The sequence below is a fragment of the Hyaena hyaena genome, unplaced genomic scaffold (assembly GCF_003009895.1).
Source record: "Hyaena hyaena isolate Hyena2069 unplaced genomic scaffold, ASM300989v1 scaffold_14, whole genome shotgun sequence".
In the NCBI taxonomy this organism is placed as follows: Eukaryota; Metazoa; Chordata; class Mammalia; order Carnivora; family Hyaenidae; genus Hyaena; species Hyaena hyaena.
In genome coordinates this window covers 6,452,924-6,475,812 of record NW_024080646.1, presented here as the reverse complement: position 1 = coordinate 6,475,812, position 22,889 = coordinate 6,452,924, and the positions used below count along the sequence as shown (strand labels likewise).

Below are 22,889 nucleotides of genomic sequence, written 5' to 3'. Positions count from 1 at the left end.
GCTGACTGCCAGCTCAGAGCCTGGAGCCTGTTTCCGTCTGTGACTCCCTCTCTCTCTGACACTCCCCTGCTCACGCCGTCTCTCTCTCTCTCCTAGAAATAAATAAAACATTTAAAAAAAAAAAAAGTTTAGTTTCTGTCACCAGCAGCCACAGTCCTGATTAATTAATGTTTGTTTTGTCAGTACAGACGGGAGTACTTCTGATTAAAATAAGCAACACGTACCTGGCAGCACCTGTTTGCCCTTCCACACCACATCCACTCTGCTGGAAGGCCAGCTTGTACTCTGTCATTGGGTCCCCTCATTATGGATTCTTATTGGGGTAAACCTGTAAGGAGCTCTAGCAAAAGATGGGAGGAAACCTAAAAGGTCAAGATAATAATTTCCCAATATCCTCTACCTGAGTGAGATTGATTGTGCTGGCTATATCCTTTGATCAAAGGATCCTTTCAACATGGCATTTTAGAGAGTGATAACCCCACACCTTATCTTTTTATGTCTTAGGAGTATCGTGCTGCTTATTTTGGTTACTGCATTAATCTTGTGATTCCCTCTTCAGCCTGCCACTTTGTAAATATCCTTGGTTCATCTTAATTTGAGTGTGCTGTTTCCACTTTCCACTTGAGACCCTGACCGATATTCCTCATACTACTAACTGTATAGTACAAAATAGGAAACTTACTTTATAACCTTAAAGCCACAGTTTGTACAAAATAGTAACATTTTTGGTAACAGTACCAACATACAATATTGAATGTTAACAGTTTGTGCAAAATAGTAACATTTGGTAACAGTAACAACATACAATATTAAATGTAAAACTACAATAAGATATTAACCAGAGAGAACATAACTAAATTTTTTAAATTGAGGTACAGTTGACATACAACATTATGTTAATTTCAGATGTGCATTATAATGATTTGATACATGTATATATTGTGAAATGATCACAATTAACATCTGTCACCATAGTTACAGAATTTTTTTTTTTCTTCTGATGAGAACTTTGAAGATCTCTTTAGCAACTGTCAAATATGCAGTATGGTACTAATATAGATGCCAAGCTGTGTATTACAGACTCTTCACCCACTTCCATCCCCCACCTCTGGTAACCACAAGTTCCCTGTATCTGTGAACATGGTTTATTTATTTATTTTTATATTCTGTATATAAATAAGATCACACAGTATTTAACTTTACCTTATTTCACTTAGCATAATACTCTCAGGGCCCATCCCTGTTGTCTCAACTGGAAAAAATTCATTCCTTTTTATGACAGAATGACATCCCATTCAATATATACATTTATTCATCCATCAATAGACATTTAGGTTGTTTCCACATCTTAGCTATTCTAGATGTTGCAATGAGGGGCACCTGGGTAGCTAAGTCAGTTGAGCGCCATCTTTGGCTGAGGTCATTATCTTAGAGTTTGTGAGTTTGAGCACTGCATTTAGTTCACTGATGTCAGCTCAGAGCTGCTTCACATCTTCTGTCCCCCTCTCTTTGCCCCTCCCCTGCTCACATACTCTCTCTCAAAATTGAATAAATGTTTTTAAAATTATTTTTTGTTTATTTTTGAGAGAGAAAGAGCATGAGCAAGGCATAGACAGAGAAAGGGAGACACAGAATCCGAAGCAGGCTTCAGGCTCTGAGCTGCCAGCACAGAGCCCGACAGGGCTGAACTCATGAACAATGAGATCATGACCTGAGCAGAAGTGAGACACCCAACAGACTGAGCCACCCAGGTGCCCCTAGAAGGAGTTTTTAATGCTGCAACAAACATGGGGATGCATATACTTTTTTCTGTTAATGCTTTTGTTTTCTTCAAATAAATACCCAGAAGTGTAATTGCTAGATCATATGGTAAATCTATTTTTAATTTTTTGAGGAACCTCCATACTGCTTTCCATAGTGGCTGTACCAGTTTATAGTCCCACCAACAGTATATAAGGGTTCCCTTTGCTCCACATCCTTGCAAATACTTGTTGCTTCTTGTCTTCTTCATAATAGCTATGCTATCAGTTGTAAGTTGATATGTCGTCGTGGTTTTGATTTGCATTTCCTTGATGATTAGTGATGTTGAACACCATCTTTTCATGTATTTATTGGCTATCTGTGTATCTTTGGGGAAAAGCATCTATTCAGATCTTCTACCTATTTTAATTGAATTATTTGTGGGGTTTTTATATTGTTATTAAGTTATAGGATTTCTTTATATGTTTTGATTTTTAATCCCTTATCAAATATATGACTTGCAAATATTTTCTTCCTTTTGGTAGGTTGCCTTTTCATTTTGTTGATTATTTCTTCTTGGATGAGCTTTAGTGTTTGTTCAGAATCTTCCCTTATTATCATTTTAATGTTTGTAGGATCTGTATGGATAATCTCCCTGATCTTGGTAATTGGTGTCTTCCCCCTTTTTCTCATTAGCTAGTGGTTTTTTGGTTTTAATGATTCTTCTCAAAGAACCAGCATTTTGTTTCATTGGTTTGCTATGTGTACACACATCAGTGTGTTCTATTTCATTGATTTCTGATCCTTACTAACTGGATTTTATTTACTTTGTTATTTTTGTGATATAGTTCCTCTTCTTTTTCTAGGTTTTTTTTTTTTTTTAAGATGGAAGCTTAGATTGATTTGAAATTTTTCGTCTTTTTTGATCTGAGCATTTAATGCAGTAAATTTTCCTATATGTGCTGTTTAATTGTTAACATATATGGACATTTTCTAGATATTTTTCTTTTATTATAGTTTATTTCTGTTTTGGTCAAAGAACATACTTTGTATAATTTCAAACTTCTTAAATGTATTAACTGTATTAAAATTCTGTTTTGTAGCAGCACGTGGGTGGCTCAGTTGGTTAAGCATCTGACTTTGGCTCAGGTCGTGGTTCATGGGTTCGAGCCCAGCACTGGGCTCTGTGCTGACAGCCAGCTCAGAGCCTGGAGCCTGTTTCAGATTCTGTATCTCCCTCTCTCTCTGCCCCTCCCCTGCTTACTTCCCTGCTGTCTCTCTCAGAAAAAAAAAAAAAATTTAAAATTCTGTTTGGTCGCCAAAAATATTCTACCTTAATGAATGTTCTGTGAGTACTTGAAAATATTACACATCTTGGTTTTGTTAGCTGCAGTTTTCAGTAAGTGTCAATTTGGTCAAGTGGATTGATAATATTGCTTAATCTTAACTCATATTGCTTTTCTATCTGTTATTTTTGTCAGTTACTGAGAGGAATGTTGGAATCCTCAACTATAATTGTAGACTTTTCTATTTTTCCTTTTAGTTCTTTTTTTTTTTTGTATCATGAAGCTCTTTTTAGGTGCATATATATTTAGGATTGTTGTGCTTCGTGATAAATTGACCATTTTATCATTATTAAGTGTCTCCATTTATCCCCCGGTAATCTTCCTTTGGCTACAGAAAAATTTCCATCTGGTATCATCTCCCTTCTCCTTGAAGAGCTTCTTTTAATATTTCTTCTTGCACAGATCTAAAAGCATTGCATTTAAAAGTTTCTGCTTGACTTCCTTTTTGAAATATGTTTTAGTTAAGAATTCTTGGTTGATCGTTTTTTTAAGTTTATTTCAGAGTCAGCATGAATGGGGGAGGGGCAGAAAGAGTGAAGGAGAAAGAATCCCAAGCAGGCTCCATGCTGTCTGCTCAAAGCCCGATGCAGGGCTTAAACCCACAAACTGCAAAATCATGACCTGAGCTGAAGTCACACACTTAACCTATTGAGCCATCCAGGTGCCCCTTGTATAACTTTCTTAAAGGTAATTCTACTTGGGATTCTTTGAGATTTCTTAATTCAGTGGGTTCATAGTTTTTGGGTTTTTTTTTTTTTATACCTTTTATACTTCATTATGTTTACATTTTCCTTTTTCATCTTAGTGTTTTTATCTGGCTATTAGGACTATTGTATCTGTTTCTATTAAACTTACTCCTATTAACTATATGTTCCTACTTTTATATTATGCTCAGGAATTTTGGTTGGTTGCTATAAATTGTAGTTTTGGGTTCCTGGAGTTAATATTCTTTCCAGTAATGTTGAATGTTGATGTCATGGGCACTTTCTACTCTGGCTGGTGGGGACAGGAATTATTCTAATCCCTGTGCAACCTCTAGAGATTGTTTTTGTCTATTCTTATTTGGAATCAGTTGGTTTACATTACATTAAAGGTTTACGTTAAAGCTCTGTTAGATTGAGAGTAATCTTTAGTCTTAGAAGATTTTATCTCTACCGTTCTGAGGATTCTACCTAATGTTGCATGTATTATTGCCAAATTTTTTCCATCAGGAACAAGTACTATTCCTAACCCTGTGTAACCACAGTAATTTTCTTGCCTGTTCCTTTATAGTGGCTCTTTCTCAAATTTGAGTAGTTTTCTCTCATTCATGTGCATATCAGTACTCAGCCAAAGATTAGAAGGGGTCCTTCTGTTCTCTGCCTCTCAGACTATAGCTACATTGGCCTCCTCTAATATACATAAGCACTAATATTTGTCTCTCCAGCTCAGCAACACTGCAGGACTCTGTTTGGGTCTCCCCCTTTGTGCTGTAGCCTGTAGACAATGAGCTGGTATGATTATAGGGTGCTTTGTTTCTCTTTTCTCCAAGATCTGATTTGTTCTCCCTGTGGTCCAATGTCTGAAGTCCTTTCTTCCACGTATTTGAACTCATTTTTGAGCTGTATAAGATGGTAATATAAATCCTGTCCTTGTTACTTTATTTCTCCTAGAAGTAATGGGGCTATTAGTTATGGTGATTTTTTTTTTAAGGGTCATTAATTAGAGGGCAACATTTGGAATGGCTTGAGGCCTGGCTAGTATAATAAGCTGATAATAGTACTAAAAGTTTTCCAAAGTTCACAGTTTGCCTTGGGAGAGTTCTAGATGAAATCTAGGGCTGGTGATGAAAGCAAGCAGATCCTAAAGTAAACCCTGATCACCACAAGGAAAACAAAATGGAGCATTTTATTCTGTTATTTCTCCCTGGCATCCAGCTCTGAATGTGACTCTGAAAGCTCAGAAGGGACAGAAGCCACCTCACGTAGAAGGAAAGCTACTTACATACCTGTGTAGTCACATGTCTCACTCCTCTGCAACTACCAGAGACAGGTCTTCAAGTACGAGCTTTATAGAAAGGCAAAATGTGGCTCTCAGCAACACATATTAAAGGGCATTAAAAAAAATTATGGACATATGAACACTTACGTGAAGAAAACCAGCACCATAAAGAAGAAACCGCAACCGTGAACTAACACTTGAGGAACCAAACTTAGTGGAGGAAACTAATGAAAACTTTGTTTTGAGAAGGTATGGCATCCAATTTTTCAGAGAGGGTGAAGGTACACTAGTCTCCTTATCTCTGGTTTTGTTTTCCCTGATTTCAGTCACCTGTGGTCAACCTGCTGACTGGAAGCAGATCATCCTGATGAATCCTCAGATGGTCAATAGCCTAACATACTGCAAAAATGACTAGTCATTCACCTCACTTGATGTCATCATGTAGATGTTTTATCATCTCACAGCATCACAAGAAGAGTGAGTACAGTAAAAAAGATTTTTTGAGACCACATTCACATAACTTTAATATATTGATACAATTCTATTACTAATTATTGTTCATCTCTTACTGTGCCTAATTTGTAAATTAAACTTTATCATAAGGTATGTGTGTCTGTATGTAGTATATATAAAGTTCGGTACTAAATGTGGTTTTAGGTATCCTCTGGGGGGTCTTGGAATATGTCCTTGCTGATAAGAGAGGACACCTGTGCTATGAAAAGAAAATTTGGAAATTTAAAAGTGAAGAAAAAAATCTAAAACCAAGGGGAAAAGAAATTGGGGTGAATAAAAGAAGGGAACACAGTTGAAGATCAAATCTGAGTTGGAATATTAAGCCAAAGTATATGCCCAGAATTCACAAAAGAACAGAGTAAAAAATGTTATTAAAAAATGGATAGTAGATTCATAAGTTCAATATCAGTCCAATTAAGTTCCAGATGAAGAAAACAAAAGAATGAAGAGGAAGAACTAATGAAAGAAACAGAGAAAATTTTTCCAGAGAAATATATTGCTTCTGGTTGAAAGAATCCCTCAACTGTAGAACAGAATTGATTTTTTAAATTAATCCTAAACACAGTGATTTTTTTAAATTAAAAAAAAATTTTAACTTATTTTTGAGGGAGAGAGAGAGCGTGAGCAGGGGAAGGACAGAGAGAGAGGGAGACACACAGAATCTGAAGCAGGCTCCAGGCTCTGAGCTGTCAGCACAGAACCCCCACACAGAGCTCAAATCTACGAACCTTGACATCATGACCTGAGCTGAAGTCAGATGCTTAACCAACACCACCCACACACCCTTCTTCATACTTATAGCCATAAAGGTAAGGAGAAAATCCAAACATTTTTCTAGAGGTGGGGGGAGGGGGAAACCCCAGCTTATTCTTTAAAGAATGGGACTTAACACTACTTTAAAAAGTATTAATTTGAACTAAGACTTTTTTATGCAATAAAACCAGTATTCAAATTCTAAAGAAAAACAAAGGCATCTTCAGAATACAAAGTACTCAGAATTTATTAACCAGGCCAGCAGACCCATTCCGAAAAAGTGAACTGAGCATATATTCCAGCCGCACCCAAACAGCAAAATAAAACAAAAGTGGGTAGAGCAGGACAGGGAAAAAGGAAGTCTAGTTCATATTAACATTTGAATTTCAGACTTCTCTTGGGAAATGAGAACTTAAAGCAACCCAAGTCTCTAATTCCCACAGGACCACTGGAAGCTGGAGCTAACTGGCTACTTCTTTAAAAGAGCAAAGTCCTTTAGCTGCCATCACAGTGGCCTATTTCCTCACTCCTGTTTGCCGTTGGTGCCTACCCAGCCTCCACAGACATTTGAGTTGATCTAAGCCTTACACCAGAGTAATTCATCCAATAGGATTATATGCATCCAGAGGTGACATGGGCATCCCTGAAAATATCCCTGCCATATCCACAGAAACACAAATTAATAGAATAACATTACAGCATTGCTTCCCAAACATTTATTCTTCAAAGCATTTCCCGAAGGTAGGAACTGAAAGGCGCTGCACTGTACGTGAAAGCAAAGGGTCAGTGTGCTTTATAAGCCACAGCTTTCACCATGTTCCTTCTTGAGTCCCTGCAATCTAGAGGACAGAGCCCAGGGTTTGCAGCCAGGACACTCTGCCACTTAACTAGCCGTGTGTCCTTGAGCAAATCATTTAATCTTTCTGAATCTCATTTCTTCACAAATAAAATGAAAATGGCCTTGCAGAGCTGGACAGATAAGAGGTAATATAAAGTACTCTGCATCAGAAGGGGTGTAATAAATGGTGACTTGCTTCTTAATTTCTCAGGTGGCAAACGGGCTGAGGTCAATTAAAGATGGATTTTCTAGCGTCTCCACTGGCTGCGCCGGCATCGGTCCGCTGACTCAGGTGAGGAGTAGAACCCGTGGCCCAAATGTGCTTCTAGGCAGTCGCACTCTGGTCAGACCCTGCTCCTTGGTCTTGGGCGCCTCCCGAGGTGGTCACTCCGTGGGAAAGGGTCCTGCCGGGACGGCCCCCTAGTCTCGGGTCCGCCGCGACCCGGAGCGAATCCTCGCGAGGGCCAGGTGGGGCAGCACCGGGTCACAGACGCGGCGGGAACCACTCGCGCGTCCCCGGGAGCCGGGAACCGAGCCTCCAACGCGGTCCCGACAAGTTCTCGGGCGCGGCCGGCGCGGCCAATCAGCGCCCGCCTGGCCGGGCTCTGCCCCTCCCGCTGCTCACTGGGTCCCGAGCAGAGTCTGCGGCAGCAACTCGGGGTGCGCGGCGGCGGCGGCGGCGGCGGCGGCGACATGGTTCGGGGCAGGATCTCCAGGCTCTCGGTGCGCGACGTGCGCTTCCCCACGTCGCTGGGGGGCCACGGCTCGGACGCTATGGTAAGTTAGCCGCGAGGACGCCCAGGCCCGGAGCAGGCGCGGGCAGGCCGGCGGGTCGCAGAGGTTCCCTACTTTGGAACTGTTGCTCTTGCAAAGGCGGAGGCTGAGAAGGAGAGTAAAGTAACCAGAAACTCTCCACCCCCCGGGGCTTTTTCTTTTTTCTTATTTTTTTTTCTTTTGACGTTTAAGATTTCCTGTTTTTACATTTACGATTTGCGTTTTGCTGTAAATGATAAAATGCATAATATGCGAACGACAGCAAAGTGGTTTTGTTGAATCCTCACCAATGAAACCTTAGAACACATGGCTGGCTTCTTCTGTCCTGAGAGGTGGAGTTTGTGGTGGGGTACTGGGTGTTTGGGGTGGTGATCCTGCCACTTCCACAATTTGCTGTGTGATGTGGAAAAGACCCTTAACCTCTGGGCATCTTGGGCCCATCTGTGAATTGAAGTCACGCTCTGGCTAGGAAACCAAACAAGCTGGTAGTAACTCTGGGTCATGTGACGGGTTAGAGGGGCGGATGGCTGTCATGAAATTACCAAAACGTTGTAAAGGATTTGCCACTGTAGAGAGTTATGCAAATTCCAGTCTTTAGAAATGCAGTAAAGGCACAGGCTTCCACCTAAATACTGAAGGGAGTTTTTTGCTTATTGAGAGTGTTTAGAGGGATTTCTCCCACCTATCACCATCCAGTGCAGTAGTTTCCAAATATAAGAAGGAGTTTACTGCCGAATAATTTAAGAAATGGAGTTTGTCTCTGGGCCCCAGTGGTTTATGACCTCTGGGCCTCCCTGAGGCCTATCACCCACTGGATCTTCATGTGTAAACACATGATGGGAAGTGAGAAACATCCATGTTAGGATAATGGTTACTTGTTGCCTGTGTGGAGGGAGGGGAATGAGTACCAGAGGACTCAATTCATCCTGTAATGTGCTTCCTACGTGGGTGCTAGGCAGGCCAATATCAGTACATTACCTATGTTCTTTGTATACTCGAAATATTTTTTAAAAATAAGCTTCTCATTTAAAAAGTGCTACAACCAAAGTTCTGACATTTAAAAGAACATCCTTTAGGGGCACCTGTGTGCCTCAGTTGGTTAAGTATCTGGCTCTTGATTTTGGCTCAGGGCTTGATCTCATGGTTTGTGAGTTTGAACCCCACATCAGGCTTTGCACTGACAGCGTGGAGCCTGCTTAGGATCCTCTCTCTCTCTCTCTCTCTCTCTCTCTCTCTCTCAAACTAAATAAACTTAGAAAAAAAGGAATGTCCTTTATTCTGAGATTAAGTTATTCTCACTTTTTAAAATCCTTATGTGTTCTTATATTATGGTAAATGACTTAAAAAATGCCCAGTTGGCAGTCCTTTGTGGATCTCCAAATGTTTGACATTTCCCTGCCTTGTAAAATTCAAGACCTGATCTAGTGCAACCACCTTTACCCCTCTGAGGTATAGCAGCTGTGGCTAAACCACTCATTCTCTCTAATCCTTGGTTATCTTCTCCATACATGAGTATAATAGTATCTGCTTCGTGCATTAAATGAGATGCCTGTAAAGCGTTTGACACAGAAAGCCATCAAAAGTGTTGGCTGTAATTACTATTTACATATGAGGAAACTAAAGCAGAAGGGGCTCTGGTCTAGATTTTCCTCTGCTTTGAATTTTTGAAGCGTTAAAGTAGCCTGACGTACTGTAGAATAATTTAAGAAATGGAATTTGTCCCTGGGCCTGAGTGGTTTATGACCTCTGGGCCAGGAGAGGTTATCTGATATCTGTATAGCAAACTCATAAATACTTAAGTATTTATCTTCCAGAGGTATGGGGTGTGTTAATGTGCTGATTCTTAGGTGCCTTCTTAATAGAATGTGCTATTTTGCAATTCTTGGTGGTACTACTTCTGTGCCCTCATGGCATGCTGAGCTCAGCAATTCAGCTAAATCCAGCACTTAGCAGCAGAGTGAGCCTTCCTGATCAGAAGTAGGATATTTTCATGAAGTCCCCAAATCTGTTAGAAGTAAAGGATTCCAGCTGTGCTTTTTTTTTTTTTTTATCTGCCTTTTAGGAAAAGTGGAATGCTCAAGGCTGGGTGTACTTATAAGTTGCTTGCTTGTCTAAGCACTCATCAAGATTCCAGAAGCCCTGGGGCTATGGGCTCACAGCCCAGCTCCCACTGACCCCACCACTTTCTAACCATCCATTTCCTCTCCTTTCCCTATTGTCTGCTGAGCTCCCTGGAATGCCTGTGTCAGACCACTCTCTCTCTCTCTGGCTCCCTTTCCTGCACCCCCAGCAGTTAGAACACTGCCCACTGCATCACCCAGGAGAGTGAAAACAAACCCTTGATCCCATCTCCAAACCATCATTCTCATCTTTCTTTCCCTTTATCCTTTAAGTCCTGTCCTCCCAAACTATTCTGCTGTGTCCCCATTCCCACCCTTCTTGACTGCTGAGGCCCCCATTCTCCTCCCCTGCATCTTCAGTATTTTCTTCTTCAGTCTTTTTCCAGTGGTTCCTTTTCTATCCCACATAGACAGGGATTCCTATTTTGGAATCACCTTTCCTTGACCCTGACTCCTCTACTTCCTTCTTTGTCTGCTCCTTTCCCACCATATGCTAAATTATTGGTTCATTCCTGTTGGCCTCCAGCCTTTACATTTATTTCCTCCTTCATCCAAAATCAACTTCTGTTTCCTTCCTTCTCTTGGGATTGATGTTATTTCTGCTTCCAGGGTCCTTCCCTTGGTCTACATGTCATGTTGTCTGCTGAGCCTCCTCTTCCTGCCATCATTCTGCCCCCTGGTTGGCTGCTGCTACTTCCTTTTTTTTTTTTTTTTTGGCTGCTGCTACTTCCTATACTGAGGCTTCAAGGCTGCTCCCCACTTCCCCCACATCCCCACCCCCACCTCACTGCACACTCCCTGTAAGACTCTGTGTTGATGGCTTCAGTGCCCCCTTGTATGCCAGTGATTCTTGGATCTCATTTCTGGATCTTCTCTCTCTGAAACCCAGTGGTCAAACCAGGGTGTCACCAACCCTGAGACACATTTCAGTCTTTCCTTTTCCTTTTTCTTTTTTTAAGTTTATTTATTGAGAGAGGGGGAGGAGGAAGGGGCAGAGAGAGAGGGAGGAAGAGAGAGAATCCCAAGCAGACTTTGCACTGTCATCATGGAGCCCAGTGCAGGGCTTGAACTCACAAACTGTGAGATCACGACCTGAGCCGAAACCAAGAATAGGACGCTTAGCTGACTGAGCCACCCAGGCACTCCAGTCTTGCCCTTAATTGTCTCTTCACTGCCACTGTCACAGAAGGTATTCTCCCCTCACCCCTAGGTCCTTCATGCCCTGCCTCACTGCTGCAAAGCTCCCCATCCTCAACTGACTAGCTCAAGATTCTATTTTCATCATAAAGCCTCCTCCAGCTTTGACTGCATTCAGCTAATAGTGCTCTCTGCCTGGCTTCCTTAGTTTGCCTTTCTCCCAGAGACTTACCATGTTCTGCTTCATGTTAGTAGAGTTTTTGTAACCATGGCTTCTAAACTGTAACTTTCTTCAGGGCGCACATATCTGTGTCAGGTCAGCACAGCGCACAGTCTCTGATACACAGCTCAGCACCCCTTTACACCCAATGCCCCACTAAGCTTTGATGCCAGACGAAGATCTCCTGTCCACTCTGTGTGCCTTCTTCCCTTCCCTGAACATGCAGATTTCAATTCTGCCTCTTTACAGCCAGTTTCCTCATCTGTCAGGGATAATAGCATCTACTTTATAATATTGTTGTGAGGATTAAATTAAGTAGCTCTGAGAACAGTGTGCCAGAACAACAAATGTTATATAATAATAACAATAACAATAAAAACAGTAATAAATTGTCATCGCCCAATTCTTCACTAGTTGCATCCTGCATTCCTTATTGATGCATTCAGGTCTTCTGGCTGGCTTTGGGGGGCATTAATTATCTGCTCCCATACCCCCATCCAGGCTAGTCTCCATTATTTGCCATCCAGCACTTCAGGGGCCTTTTACTCCTCTGTCTCCCAGGCCTCAGGGTTTCGTATTGCTTTCCATTGCCCGCATGCCTTCATCTGTCCCTTTGGCCATTCCAATGTCTTCATTCCCTGCTTCCTCTCTGCTTTCCCTCTTGCCCTTCTGTGGTGCTTCGACCACACATCAGCATATGACGTTGTACTATCCTAACAACCATGCTCACCTGGTTCTTGTGTGTAGGCTTCTTCTCCCCACTGTATGAGAGATTGCTAGAGACAGACTGGTTTTTTTTTCACCTCCCCCATCTTGACAAGTAGTGTTGAGTTTCAGAATAGTCCATCAGTAAACACTTATTAAAATACCATTGATAGCGCCTGGGTGGCTTAGTCGGTTAAGCGTCCGACTTTCGCTTAGGTCATGATCTCGCGGTTCGTGGGTTCGAGCCCCGCATCGGGCTCTGTGCTGACTGCCAGCTCAGAGCCTGGAGCCTGTTTCAGTCTGTGNCGTGGGTTCGAGCCCCGCATCGGGCTCTGTGCTGACTGCCAGCTCAGAGCCTGGAGCCTGTTTCAGTCTGTGACTCCGTCTCTCTCTGACCCTCCCCTGCTCACGCTGTCTCTCTCTCTCTCTCCTAGAAATAAATAAAAAAAAAAAAACATTAAAAAATATATATATAAAAAAATAAAAAATAAAATACCATTGATAGTAGAAAGTTAAAAAACAAAGAATAGTCTAATTTGTTTTGAAGTTTTAATTCTTTGTTTTACCTCAGTGATCTCCTCTGAACCTGTGCCATTGTCTTTTCAGCCCTGGTACAAATTGCAACTAAGATACACTCAGTTTTCTGTGAGGCTTTCTGAAGACTCGGCTGCTTCCATTTGAAGCTACTTGGGGGGCTCAGTTAGTTGAGTGTCTGACTTGATTTCGGCTGAGGTCATGATCCCAGGGTGGTTAGTGTGGAGGCTGCTCGAGATTCTCTCCTCTCCGTCTCTCCCCCTTTGTCCTCCCCCATTTATGCTCTGTCTCTTTCTTAAACAAAAACAAACAAACAAACCAAAAACAAAAACCAAAACTTGTGAATATAGCTCTGCTCAAAAGCTGAGAGAGGCAGTTTAGGTGAAAACTCCTGGATTAAAATGTAAGCTGATCATCACAGGAGACATAATTGTAAACTGGCACTAAAAATGGACATGTTGCCCTTGTTAAAATAATATGGATCCTTCAGAAGGACTTTCCCTTTGTCCATTTAGAACTCCTCCAGAAAATGGGGTACACCAAGGGTTCCATCAGATTGGAGCTTTTCTTGTTGTCTTTTCCCTGTTGTCTTTTGTTTTAAGTTTTTTAACATTTGTTTATTTTTGAGAGAGAGAGAGAGGATAGCATGAGCAGCGGAGGGGCAGAGAGAGAGGAAGACACAGAATCTGAAGCAGGATCTAGGCTCTGAGCTGTCAGCACAGAGCCCTACATGGGGCTCAAACATACGAACCATGAGAACATGACCTGAGCTGAAGTCAGATGCTTAACCGACTGAGCCACCCAGGCACCCCTCTTGTTGCATTTTCTGTTCTTATGTGATATTCTGAGGTGTATGTTTGGATTTCTCACATTTGCCTTTGGGGCGGGGCACATTTTTCCTGCAGCACACAGACCCCGATTATTCAGCTGCGTATGTTGTCTTAGAGACCGATGCGGAAGATGGGCTCAAGGGGTATGGAATTACCTTCACTCTGGGAAAAGGCACGGACGTTGGTGAGTTGAACACTCTCTTAAGTTTCCAGAATGCTTAATTTGCACTTAGATTCCCATGGTGACCTTACTTTTCTCTGTATGTACACTGTTCAAGGTGATTAAAAACAGTGTTTCATAGTTTGTTTCATTGGGAGAAAAGGTGGCAGAACTTGGCCCTTCTCGCAGTCATCGAGGGACTGTGGGAATATCTGTGAATCTCAGACTGTTTCTTTTTCTGAGCTAGGCTGGGGTGGTTGAGGGACACCAGAGGGACCAATGGGCACTTGTGTAGAAAGGCTTAGTGTGATGTGCACAGTGATCCCTTCACTCTTCAAAGTACTTCATACCAAGTGGTTTCAAGTTCACTGCTCTTCATGGCAGAAGGGTCTCTGGCTGCCCAGCTTCAGAGCTTTCATCTCGGAAAGCAGGTTGTGCAGGAGGCACACTGAGCCACCAGTAGAGTCATTCTCTCAGAGCTGGAGAGAGCTCAGTGGTGGTCCTGCGGCACTCATTCTTTAGAGATAAGGAAACGGAGGCCCAGACAGTTGCTTAGCTAGCTAGCCCCACCGAACTCCTGACTGCCTAAAGTACTTTCTTTCCACATTTAAATACAAATTATTTAATTTTTTTTTGAAATACATAATCCATGCACAAGGAACAAAATTCAAGAAGTACAGAAAGATGACCTTTGCCAGATCAATTTCCAGGGGTCATTAAGATCTGAAACCAAATTATGATAGTCAGTGAGTGAGGATCTAGGAAGGAAGGAAACAGAATCTGCAACTTTGGTGGTGATACAACACCTCTTCCATAAATACTTGCATTGTCAGCTCTCCCTAGATGCAAAATGGAAGTCTTGCCTCACTGAAAGATTCTAATATTGTCAAGCAGATGAAAGGAGTGTGTATGTGTGTGTGCATGTGTGTGTAGGTAGGACAAGGGAACCTTTCTTGAACTTTAAAAGAAACAATCATGCAGTGTGGGAAGGACAGTTTTAACTTTTATTTTGTTTTATTTTTATTAATTTTTTAAGTGGGCTCTAAGCCCAGCATGGAGCCCAACATGAGGCTTGAACTCACGACCCTGAGATAAAAACCTGAGCTGAGATCAAGAGTCCAACACTTAACCAACTGAGCCACCCAGCTGCCCCTAGAAGGACACTTTAAAAACTTGGTACAAGTTAGGGGCACCTGGTGGCTTAGTGGGTTAAGTGTTCATCTCAGGTCATGATCTCACATTTCGTGAGTAGGAACCCTGCATCAGGCTCTGTGCTAACAGCTCAGAGCCTGGAGCTGCTTTGGATTCTGTGTCTCCCTCTCTCTCTGCCCCTCCCCAACTTTCACTCTGTCTCTCTCTCTAAAACATAAACATTAAAAAACAACAACAACAACAACAACAACAACTTGGTACAAGTTAAACAGAGAGAGGATTAGTTCATTTTCCAAGAGGGCCATGTGCAGCTTCAGAACAGAGGTGAGGCTTTGAGATTAGTCTTGAAGGATACTAGGACTTTGCCAGGTAGCAGGAAGAGACTCGACAATGATTTCCTGTCTCCCTCCCCATTAAGTCAACCATTTGCTGTTAATGTTTTCCTCAAGGCAGTGACTGCCAACCATGATAGGTTTCTGAGCTGTGTCAGCTTCTCCCACAACTTTAATTGTCTCTGGTGTAAGTTGAGTACTTTAACAAGCTGCCTTCTCCATATTGCAGACCATATAAGGCGGCCCCCAAAGGTTGCATGAACCTCAGCAAGCTTACAAAATATGTTATGGGACAGACCATTGGAACCACTCTGGTAATAGCCGAGACTTTGAACTTTGCTGCCTGGGGCACACCATAGAGGGACCCCATGCGTGTTGTGTGCTCACAGACATAAGATAGGAGATAGGAGGCTCCCCTCTCTGGTTGCTGAGCTCTGTGCTTTGGGCCTTCACTGACCTCTCCCTCCTACATTCCCATCCCCTCCCAGCTCTCCTGATAGATATCTCAGCCAGGGGTAAATCACTTCCCATGTCTCTATGCCTATAATAAATGGCTCTTTTGCAGTGATGTAGTTGGCTTCCAAAGCCTTTTTCAAACCACAATGTGACAGAACCCATTTTAACTATAAGGGGTTTTTTAAGTTTATTTATCTATTTAGAGATAGGGAGAAAGGGAGAGAATGCACAAGAGAGTGAGAGGGGCAGAGAGAAAGAGAATCCCAACGCAGGGCTCAACACAGGGCTCCAACTCCCGAAATGAGAGATGATGACCTGAACGGAAATCAAGAGTCAGACGCTCTATGGACTGAGCCACCCAGGCGTCCCCATTTTAACTTTAAACTTGTTCCATATTTCAGGTGATTCACTGCAGTCTCACTGAATGTGTTACATGGCATTTGCATTCAAGTTGAAAAAACATTCCATTGGCACATCACAGTTCTCTTGCACTTTTACCAGCTTACTTACCTGTGCGTTCTTTTATGATTGAAAAAAGAAAAAGAGAAAAAAAATAATGCTTTCATCATTACTGTGAAGGTAGTGCTTGCATGCATGTGTGAGAGAGACAAGAAGGGAGGGTTATGGTTATATTTTTAATGTATAGAATACACCAATATAGTTTTTTTAAAAATAGAGGGGGAAAAAATGAAGAAAGAAGAATTTCTAAATAGACAGAAAACAGCCATAAGGGTTCAAACCAGCCTTGGTTCAGGCTTAGACACCCACGGTCATCCATTGGCCTTATTGACTTGCCCTTCCTGTGCCAGAAGGTGCCAGAGAGTCAGCAAGACACTGCCTTCAATGGCCAATTTTTTCCAGATGCATTTCCCACCCATGGCATCAAAGCAAACCTGATGCAGACTATCCTATACACTGGATGACCTCCACTAACCAGATTTCTGTGGAATGCACCAAATTTTAGTTACCTTCTTACAGTGCCCTCCTTTTGAGCCAGGAAAATCTGTACTATTGATGAATACATTAGCACTGCTTGTGCATCTTTTAGAGCTGTGAAAGATGATCTCATCCTCAACTTCTGTTAAGTGCATTTTCCATGGGAGGCAAACCAGAGGTATGCTTCATCAGTGATTTCTAGCAGCTGTCTCATCAATGAGATGGAGGTTTTATCTAGATGATGGTATATACCTCTTTGTGAATTGCTGACTGGCTCTTCAGATGTCTTTAATCCAAGAGCACCAACCATCAAGACGTGAGGAGGATTCTGTCTTTTCACAGTTCTAGGGAATGCGTACCTGAACTGGAATGATTCTATAGCCCTTAACAAAAGCCCTAGAGAACATGGACCAGTTGTTCCAGCCCTGATGCTACATTTGAGAGCAGGTGTGCATTCATCTATGAACACTGTTCCATGTAGAAGCCAGGCATATCCCAACAGCTTGTTTCAAATAGGTCAAAGGTCTTTCTCTGAGGATCTGGAGGATAGTAAAACTGCACCAGTAGTTAGTAGAACAGCTTTCCTATGAAATGACCTGAGTAACATCAAAGAATGGCAACACCAAACAACAAATTTATCAAAAAAAATTTATAACAAATTAATTGCTTTGGGGCTAAGTAGATGACTTGATTTGATTATTTTGGCCATTTATGCATAGACTAAGTACTTTCTAGAATGAAGGGTAGAAGGGTCTTTCCCATTCAATTTGTTACTTATTCTTTATCTGAAATAACACAATAAAGTCTTTTTTAAGTAAAATACCAAAAAAAATGGGTGTTGTAATGCTGAACCAAATTAAGTTTAGCTTTCAAATTATTTAAGAAAACATATATTGGGGTGCCTGGGTAGCTCAGTAGGTTAAATGTCTGACTCTTGATTTCAGCTCAGGTCATGGTCAGTCTGTGAGACCTAGCGCTGTGTTGATCTGCGCTGATAGCACAGTAATTGCTTGGAATTTCGCTCTGTCTCTCTCTCTGCCCCTCTCCCGCTACACACACTTTTTATCTCTCTCTCTCAAAATAAATAAATTAAAAAAGCATATATCAAATAAATCAATAAGAAAACAATATTTAAGAAAAGTGTTTTCATGTACCTTAACATTTTACATGTCTTATGTTTATTTCTGATTCATTTAATCTTTAATAGTGTGTTATAGTGTGACTTCAAGATATTTTCTATGCTTGCCAATAATTGGAAGGTTCTTTAAAAAAAATTTGTTTTTAATTTTAGAGAGAAAGAGAGAGAGAGAGGGAGCATGCCAGAGAGTTGGAGGGGGGGAGAGAGAGAGAATCTCAAGTGGGCTCTAGGCTCAGCACAGAACCTGATGCAGGACTCAATCCCACAACTCTGGGATCATGACCTGAACTGAAATCAAGAGTCAGACATGTAACCAACTGAACCACTCAGGCACTTCCCCCCACTGCTTTTTTAAAAATTTGATCAGTCTCTTTATTCCTTAGGAACAATGAAATAGCAAAGTTTGGTTTTGAAACTGAAGTGAATAAGAAAATAGATTGGGAATATGATTTAAATTTTCATATCAAAAAATGAAATAAACTTTCATACCTAATGGCTCAGGTTTTCACATGGCAACCATTCAAAATGTACTTGCTGTGCTCAGATATTAAGCTCAGTGTTTGGATTAACAGTTATTGTATATGTGTGATATTTTGACAAACATAGAAGACATACTTGAGACAGTACTTAAAAACATGTACCTTTAGGGACACCTGGGTGACTCAGTCAACTCAGGTCATGATCTGACGATTTGTGGGATCAAGCCCAGTGTCATGCTCTGTGCTGACAGTGGGGAGTCTGCTTGGGATTCTCTCTCACACTCTCTCTCTCTAAAAATAAATAAACTTTAAAAACAAAATAAAACATGTACCTTTTGTATTTAAAGTTTCTTTCATAAAATCCCATATTAGTTTATGGTGTTTTCATGTCTTAATTTATTGATATCATACCAAAACATATACAAGAATCGAATCCTTATTTAATAGTTGTCTGTGCTGTGAATGCTCTTGCCCACCACGTGCTTAACAAGGACCTCAGGGACATCGTTGGTGACTTCAGAGGCTTCTACAGGCAGCTCACAAGTGATGGGCAGCTCAGATGGGTAAGGGACCTATTTTATAAAATGTTCCTATAAGTAATGTTACTAAGGTCTAAGATGTGCTTTGATTGCAACAAATGTGAAAACAGAGACAGGCTTACAATTTTAAGGTAAAACATTGTATTAAATTAGGGCTTGAACCATTTAGACAATCAGTATTTTGAAGTTATTGATATTCCTTTCTATAAGACTTGAATCTGGATACATTTGGATCCCGAGAGCTATCTCTGCCCTATGGACCTCATCTCTACTCCTTGAATGGAAGAAGTGTTCTGGAACCTCTAGAAGATAAAGTACTGAATGGGCAGCCTTTCTGGGGGAGATACTAGAGTTGGGGGAGGAAGTTATTACAGCCAGAAACATAAGAACAAAGTCAAAAAGATGGAGACCAGAGCACTTTTATGTGTATAGGTCTATATTTTGAACCCTAAGTTCAAGGCATGAGAAGAGTGAGGCTCTGGAGGAAGGATTCTGTCACAGTAAGATCGGTCCAATACCTGGGACCTTGCCCTCGTCTCTGACATCACCTCTGTCTTTTCCTAACTCTGCTCAGTTTCTCATCCACGCACAGAGAAAGGCACAGGAAAGGCACTTTCTGTATTGCCATTGCATTTCATTTTTAACTTCCTGCAAAGCAAGTTGAACTTACTTTTAAAGGCATTCCCTTGAAGAAGTCCCCACTGGCCAAATCTGGGACAATTCAAGGATCAATATAAATATGTTAGTAATAGCTTATAACTCATTGAAAAACATAAGAATCCCTGGGTCCATTCAGGTAGTAAACATGCATCCAGGGAAAGCTTGTCATTATAATAGAACACAAAAAATGTAAAAGGAACAATAATGTTAGACAATCACTGTATTGCAAACATTGTAGCCATAGTTGAATGAGGGAAGAATCATCAATGGATGCCCAAATCTGGGGACAATAGTAATCTCCTTACTTAGGGAAAATGGTAACCTCACAGTATAACAGCTCGGTGGACACTGACTTACCTAAGTGCTGAAAGGTAATAGGTCTAATAAAAAACCAAAAGGACATTATTGCTTACTTAGAATTTGTGCCAAAAAAGTATGACCTGAATCCCAGTCATGAGGGAACCCTAGACCAACCCAAACTGAGAGACACTGTTACAGATCACTTAGCCCATGTTCTTTAAAATATCAACATCTTCTTTAAAAAAAAAAATAAGAAAAACTATTCCAGATAAAGAGACTGAAGAGACAGAACAACCAAATGCAATATGTTAATAAAATAAAGTACATTATTGAGACAATTGGCAGAATTTGATTATGGACTGTCTTTTAGGCAGTAGTATTCTATCAATTTATATGCCCTGAATTTGATCATTGTACTATTGTTATGTGAGAAAATGTCCTTGTTTTTAGGACCTACACACAGAAGTATTTAGGGTTCGAGGAGCATGATATTTGCAACTTAAATGGTTCAGTAAAATCAATTGTATTTATATAATTTATATATATTTGTCTATATATACATACAGAGAGAGAGAGTTGGGGGTAGTGATATGAAGGAGTTTTTTGTTTTGTTTTGTTTTGTTTTGTTTTTTTACTGCTCTTGCAACGTTTCTATAGGTTAGAAACTTTCAGGGGGAAAAAAAAAAGCATGAGGCACCTGGGTGGCTCAGTCAGTTGAGCACCTGACTCTTGATTTTGGCTCTGGTCGTGATCCCAGGGTTGTGAGATCGGGCTCCATGCTCACCGTGGAGCCTACTTGGGATTCTCTGTCAATCCCTCTGCTCCTCTTCCCATCACCTCTAAAACTGAAAAAAAAAAAAAAAAGTTTATTTAAAAAGCTTAACCTTATTGTGAGCTTTTATTGATGCCTTTTAACTCTTGAAATATGTCCCTGGCTAGGAGACCTGTCACTTTAATGTCTAAGAAACGCTGGTGTATTTTGCTTCCGAACCAGATCGGTCCTGAGAAAGGTGTTGTGCATCTGGCGACAGCAGCCGTTCTCAACGCTGTGTGGGACCTGTGGGCCAAGCAGGAGGGAAAGGTAACTCATCGGAGGAGCACTTGTAGGAGCTCTGTGAAATAATCCAAAACACAGCTGAGGGCTAAATACTTCCTCAACAAGCAGCCTTCTAAAGACAAAAGACGCAGGCCTCCAAAAGCAATATGGAAGTTGGTTTCATGTGTTTTCTCCTTGGCAGTAGTTAGGAAACCCTAGGAGTACGTTAGAAAGGGCTGAGAAGGAAATGGGAGAGCAGCAAAGGTGAGGAGTTAGGAGGAAGCGTTAGAGCCCCAGGTGTGCAGGTGGGCTGGTGGGCAGGTGTTTGAAAGTGGGAGTGGCGTTTACTTTCACGGGAAAAAAATGCACACTTTACACATGTTTTAAAATTCTTTTTTTTTTTCAAGCCTCTGTGGAAGTTACTTGTTGACATGGTAAGTAAATTCTTTGACATTATAATGTTTAACTATTTTAATAGTGTTGCAGTATAAATGAGATGGATTTTGTGGATTACTTGCCTTTTGATAATCAGCAAATATATTCAGGATTGTCTATGGATCACCAAAGTGATGATGAAGCAAAACCCCAGTAAACCTTAATATTTCTGTTCTGATATTTGTGGTGACAGCTTGCTGTTGCCCACACAGAGTGGCCCATGGGAAGCTTTGACTTTGGGTCCTGCCTCCCCACTGTGGAGCCTTCGCACATGGGAGCCTCCATTTCCCAATTATGAAAAAGGGATAATCGTGATTTCTTTGAGAACCTCATAGAATTGGTTGAAAGACCAAATGATAAAAGTCCTTCCCAAAACTCTGAAGAGCAAGATGTTATTATTAAGATACCATCTGGTCACTTTGAATTTAGACTCCACTATCCGATTCCAGAAGAGAAGGAGCCAAACGCAAAAGATATGCACCTGGATGTTTCCTTTCTCCTTGTCCTGTTTGTGGGTAGGGAAAAGCTTCTGCCAGGGGAGGAGAAAAAAAAGTCTGGGCAATGGCCAAGTTAAGGGGGGTGACCTTCAGACCCAGGTAGACCTGGCTTTGAATGTGGGCTCCTCTACTTTCTGGCAGGTTGACCTGAGGCATGTCACTTAACGTCTTTGAGTATCAGCTGCATTAGGGTGATGTCTTATGTGCTCACTAAAATTCTGGTAGTCAGCAGAAGGCCCTGTTATTTTTTGGCATCACCATTTAGGAGAAACAAAGAGCACCTTGGCCTTGAAGACTATTTGCTGGTCAGCAGACATTGTCTATTCTCTGGGAAAAAGTAAAAATAAGAGGATATCACACCATCAACATGGTTGCAGGTGGCCAGGGGGCCCCATCCAAAGGGGAAGGACATTCGCTACCTTTAGGCTCAATGTTAGGCTTTCAGAGGGGTGTAGGAAGCGTCTCCCCAAACTGAATGAGTTGAGAGCTACTAGAAAGGTGCAACTTCATTCTTTTGGATCCTATTTACTGTTTTAATAGTGGCTGATAGTCTTAACAGATGCAGAATCTGAGTGTTGAAAGAGCTTTTACAATTTTTTAAATGTTTATTTTGAGAGAGAGAGAGAGAGAATGCACAGGTGAGTAGGGGGAGGGGCGGGGGTGGGGGGAGGGAGACAGAGCAAGATAGAGAATCCCAGGCAGGCTCCACACACAGTGCAGAACCCATCCTCAGTCCCACAACTGAAAGATCATGACCTGAGCCAAAATCAAGAGTTAGACGCTTAACAGACTGAGCCACCCGGCCACCCCAAGCTTTTACAATTTTTAACAGATTGGTGGAGGAATGTTGGTGATAGTAAAACCTGAGAGGGAGTGAAGCTACTGGTTGCTTCCCAACTGTTAGATTGAGATGGGGAGGGGTCTCAATCAGAGGCCCAGCTGAGGATGTCGGCCTTGCCAGTGTGGTCGGAGCAGTGAGTGTGGGGCAGGAAGAGGTGGGGAAAGAACATCCAGTGATGGTCCAGTGTGAGGCGGCGTTCTGGGTCTCTCATGTTTAATCCAGACCCAGAATGGTCTGTTCCTGTGAGTGAAGTGAATTGCCCAATTTGGCAACAGAGGAAATTGACCACAGTCATGCTGCTAATAAACAGTGGGCACAGGGTTGACCCAGGGAGCCGGGCTCTGAGACCAGCCTTCTTTCCTCTCCCACTGAGCTGCTCCGGTATCCCTGTCAGCTCTGACGTGTGGAGAAATGATGTCTACAGAGACACCAGGTGCT

At 41.7% G+C, this 22,889-nt stretch overlaps 1 protein-coding gene across 2 annotated transcripts in view; it reads left to right on the top strand.

The window, feature by feature from the left end:
- Positions 1–7,683: 7,683 nt before the first annotated feature.
- ENOSF1 (enolase superfamily member 1) overlaps positions 7,684–22,889 on the top strand; it is a 30,522-nt gene continuing 15,316 nt past the window's right edge. Inside the window, exons 1-5 of one of the 2 annotated variants that reach the window (XM_039217737.1) lie at positions 7,684–7,947; positions 13,566–13,674; positions 18,591–18,706; positions 20,637–20,723; positions 21,086–21,112. In XM_039217737.1, the coding sequence (XP_039073668.1) occupies positions 7,864–7,947; positions 13,566–13,674; positions 18,591–18,706; positions 20,637–20,723; positions 21,086–21,112 (423 nt within the window). In that variant the 5' untranslated portion in view covers positions 7,684–7,863. The remainder of the gene's footprint in view (positions 7,948–13,565; positions 13,675–18,590; positions 18,707–20,636; positions 20,724–21,085; positions 21,113–22,889) is intronic. The other variant, XM_039217745.1, reaches the window with a different exon arrangement.